The sequence below is a fragment of the Mya arenaria genome, chromosome 7 (genome assembly GCF_026914265.1).
Source record: "Mya arenaria isolate MELC-2E11 chromosome 7, ASM2691426v1".
Taxonomy (NCBI): domain Eukaryota; kingdom Metazoa; phylum Mollusca; class Bivalvia; order Myida; family Myidae; genus Mya; species Mya arenaria.
Window position 1 is genome coordinate 28,383,227 of NC_069128.1, and position 3,514 is coordinate 28,386,740.

The window sequence follows — 3,514 nt, forward strand, 5'->3', positions numbered from 1 at the left end:
AAAAATTGCCTTTTCAAACATAACAATTTGAATCGCCATGGCTTATAACTATTGTTGAAATTACAACAATATTGATGGTTTTGCTGTCTGTAGTATTTTGTTTCTAAAATGTTAAATATGTTAGTTGAATCACTGTTGATAATTGAAAAATAATTTCATGTTGGGTAAGATGATTTTTTTCGGAAAAAATGGCTTGTTTACAATATTGTCTTTATCTTAATCAAAGTCTGTGACAAAAAATATTGTTAATGTCAAATAAAGCAAAGCAAATAGTTACTGACAAAATTGAAAAACAAAAAAGAACAGTAGATTCTATCAAAATTATTTCATTTTCTTCTTTATATTATCTTAGAATTCTTAAATAAATGCATTTGGTCTGTCAACGAAGTAATCAAATTTATTTCAACATTGTAAAAGATTCAAAAGTCTTTTGTTTTGTCATAAAGATCAAGGAACGACAACCACGTGGGTTGATGATGGCGTATGCGAATGTTGTCTTGAAGTGAAGCTCGTGAAACCGCAAATTTACCTTAAATATTAGCTTTATTTTTATTGTTCATGCAGTTATTACTCCGGTTTTTAGAATGACGCCTTAATTTTAATTCCAGCCCGCTGAAAGTTATTATGCTTTCATTTTTTTTACATCGTTTTGGATGTTAGATGTGTAAGCACTCTATTCCATTATGTGTGCATTAGCCAACGCTCGTTTACCTCTAAATTATGCAAAGAAAACCACTATTCCAGAAATATCTGGTTTTAGTTAAATATTACATCTTACAACAAATAACTGCCACGGTTACCAAGCACATACATCACAAACTAGAACCGTACTAGACAACAAACAAACAGTTTACATCGCGGAGCGTATGCAAACGCTTGTCTGGTGTTTTTGTCGAACGAGGGTCTTAACTCAACAATTATGGCCCTCATAATGCATGTGCAAACCAAGTATCATTTGACTATCTAGAAGGGTGTTTGAGTTATGGCGCAAATTTTAAGGTTGGTCACAAGCACGCACGCATGCACACACACGCACGCACGCACGCACACACGCACACACACACACACACACACACTTAAACTTACATCTCCAAAACTGACGTAGCAAGTGGGATCGTCGTTGTTCTTCGTTATCTGAATTTTCTGAAAATTATCAATCGTATTTAATTAAATGTTGAAATGGTAATATAATTAATAGTTACATGATTAAACATGTGTATTATCATTGATTTCATCATAATGTATTATATTGGTTTAATGACATGCCATATCTTGGTTTGACCTGGTGTTGAAGAAGTGCACATGTAAGTTTATTCAAAATTAAATTTGTATAGTTATATGATTAAAAGATGACTAAGTATTGACAAAAAATGGACTTGGTTTTTAACCATTTTAGTTTTCTACTACTCTCTGTAACCCGCTAAAAATACTAGCCTTATGAAAAACGTAGAGATATTTTCTAACGAGTATTCATTACAATATGGATAAGTGTTAATTAATTGTTTAACTGAATTCAAAATACAATTACTACTTTAATTCCGAAATAAATAGAACACCATTTTGGAAACTTGTAAGATTTCTTCTCAACTTCCTGACTAATCTAAAGATGTTAAATGTTAAGAGTATTCAGCTGAGAATGTTACAACGTTCCACAAAACGATTAGAAATGACTAGCAATAGTACCTTGTTTTTGATACGTTCAATTGTAGTGACTGAGCCAGTCTCCGTGTTCTTTATGGTGATAATGATAATGTCCCCATTACCTCTCAGTGTCACTTCCTTGTTTTTCAAGTTTACCTCATCAGGAACCTGAACTATTGTCTGCAAAGATGGATGTTTAAATATAAACAAATATATGTATCAAAAATACACGTGTTGTTTTAAAATAGTATAGAACCTGGTTTAAAGCATTTCCTACAAAAGAAAGATACAGTTTACTCGACTTAATTCCATTGTATTGCTAAATGCACCGTAATGGTATTGCTTTATAATAAATGCATACTTTTTTGGTATATTTATTAAGGTATTCGACATATACGTTCTGAAGAATTGTCACGGATGTACTGATTTCACTTTCGACATTCATTTTCAAGTTTATTTGGTTAAAATGGTTGGTCGGAAAAACAGTGGTATGTAAATAACGTGTACTGATACGAACCCCTTTGAGTCCAAAGGCGGACTCGATTCCCACAGCGGCAACAATTACAAGAAACACCAGCGCCCACGATGCCATTCTGATAGATCAGTCTCTATAAATTGAAACTTTTATTAAATCTTGTTATTGGGCGTCACAAAACAAATATTTGTTTCCACTTTACTAACCTGCCCTATTTTAAATTGAAGCCAAAAAGTGCCTGTCATTACCTAAGAAAATATAATGTCAATTGATAATTATAATTATAATTAAATAGTTTCATAACAGTAACTGATTAACCTGTATGTCTATGATATATGAACATTGCTTTCATCTCGCAAGTTTATTGCTAGTGTAAAGTAGATGAATCCCGATATTGGCTGAGGACGTGAATACTATTTGTGTAGGTTATGTTAAGGCAGTGTCTTTCAGTCAACATATTTCCATTTTTCTGCGTAATTATCTATAACTATTTATTCTCCTCGGTTCTTCACAAATATTTATTTAAGATTTTTTGGCTAGCTTTCAAATTCACATTAACTTTGTATTCTTATGAACGTATTTAATGGAAGCGGTATTTCAATTTGCCTACAGCCTGAAAATCAAAGTTCTGAATTTCGTTAAATTTAAAATGCCTAATGTATGTTACCATTCATTTGAACTATACGTTCGTCTTTTAGGATGTTTGTCAATATTGCAATATATTTCAAATGCTGAAACAAAAACATCCTGAAACAGAATGTTAAGTGAGGTCTAAAATTTAAACTAACAACAAAACTCCTGAAATATAATGTTGAGTGAGATCTGAAATCTAAACTAACAACAAAAATCCTGAAATATAATGTTAATTGCGGTCAACAATCCAATCTTATCAACTTAAAATTTACTTACAGTTACTTTCGAGAAGAGTTTAACTTGTTTGGTCGATCACTGCTCCAAAAGTTGGCGATGGTTTGGGTGGTAACGACACCCCTATTTTTATAGAACCAACGTCGAAGGCATTCAAATGAAAAGACCAATCAGAATGAAGAACGTAGAATATTCCTGGTCATTTTGTTTCCTTCTCTACAAAAAGCATTGTTGACGATCATGTGCACCCGGATACAAATAGAACCGGTCAGCATTTTTTTCGTGACATTATTTAAGTACAGGAGTACTGTCATCTTTTAAGTTCTTTTTATATAATATCAAACCTAATTCCCCACACCGACGTTTTCAGTGCAAAGACATGCCAATCGTACTGTGTGTGATTTGGTTTCAATATTTTACTTTATCTCCTCCATACAATGCGCACTCTCAAAATTGGTTTAAAGAATTCTGCTTTATGAACTGATTTATGAACTGTGTATTCCCATAAAAATATTTATATTCAAATTGCTA

At 32.3% G+C, this 3,514-nt stretch overlaps 1 protein-coding gene across 1 annotated transcript; it reads right to left on the minus strand.

The window, feature by feature from the left end:
* Nucleotides 1-397: 397 nt before the first annotated feature.
* LOC128241050 (uncharacterized) lies at nucleotides 398-3,206 on the minus strand. Its single transcript, XM_052958037.1, has 5 exons — nucleotides 3,026-3,206; nucleotides 2,159-2,249; nucleotides 1,684-1,821; nucleotides 1,087-1,143; nucleotides 398-529 (listed from the first exon to the last, which is right to left on the minus strand). The coding sequence occupies exons 2-5, from the start codon at nucleotides 2,231-2,233 to the stop codon at nucleotides 398-400; spliced, it is 402 nt and encodes a 133-aa protein (XP_052813997.1). The 5' UTR covers nucleotides 2,234-2,249; nucleotides 3,026-3,206.
* Nucleotides 3,207-3,514: the final 308 nt, after the last annotated feature.

Coding starts and splice junctions, on each gene's coding strand:
- LOC128241050 (XM_052958037.1), bottom strand. CDS start 2,233: ATGGCATCGTGGGCGCTGGTGTTTCTTGTAATTGTTGCCGCTGTGGGA. Junction 1,144..1,683: donor TTGAACGTATCAAAAACAAG/GTACTATTGCTA, acceptor GATAATTTTCAG/AAAATTCAGATAACGAAGAA. Junction 530..1,086: donor GCTACGTCAGTTTTGGAGAT/GTAAGTTTAAGT, acceptor CTAATATTTAAG/GTAAATTTGCGGTTTCACGA.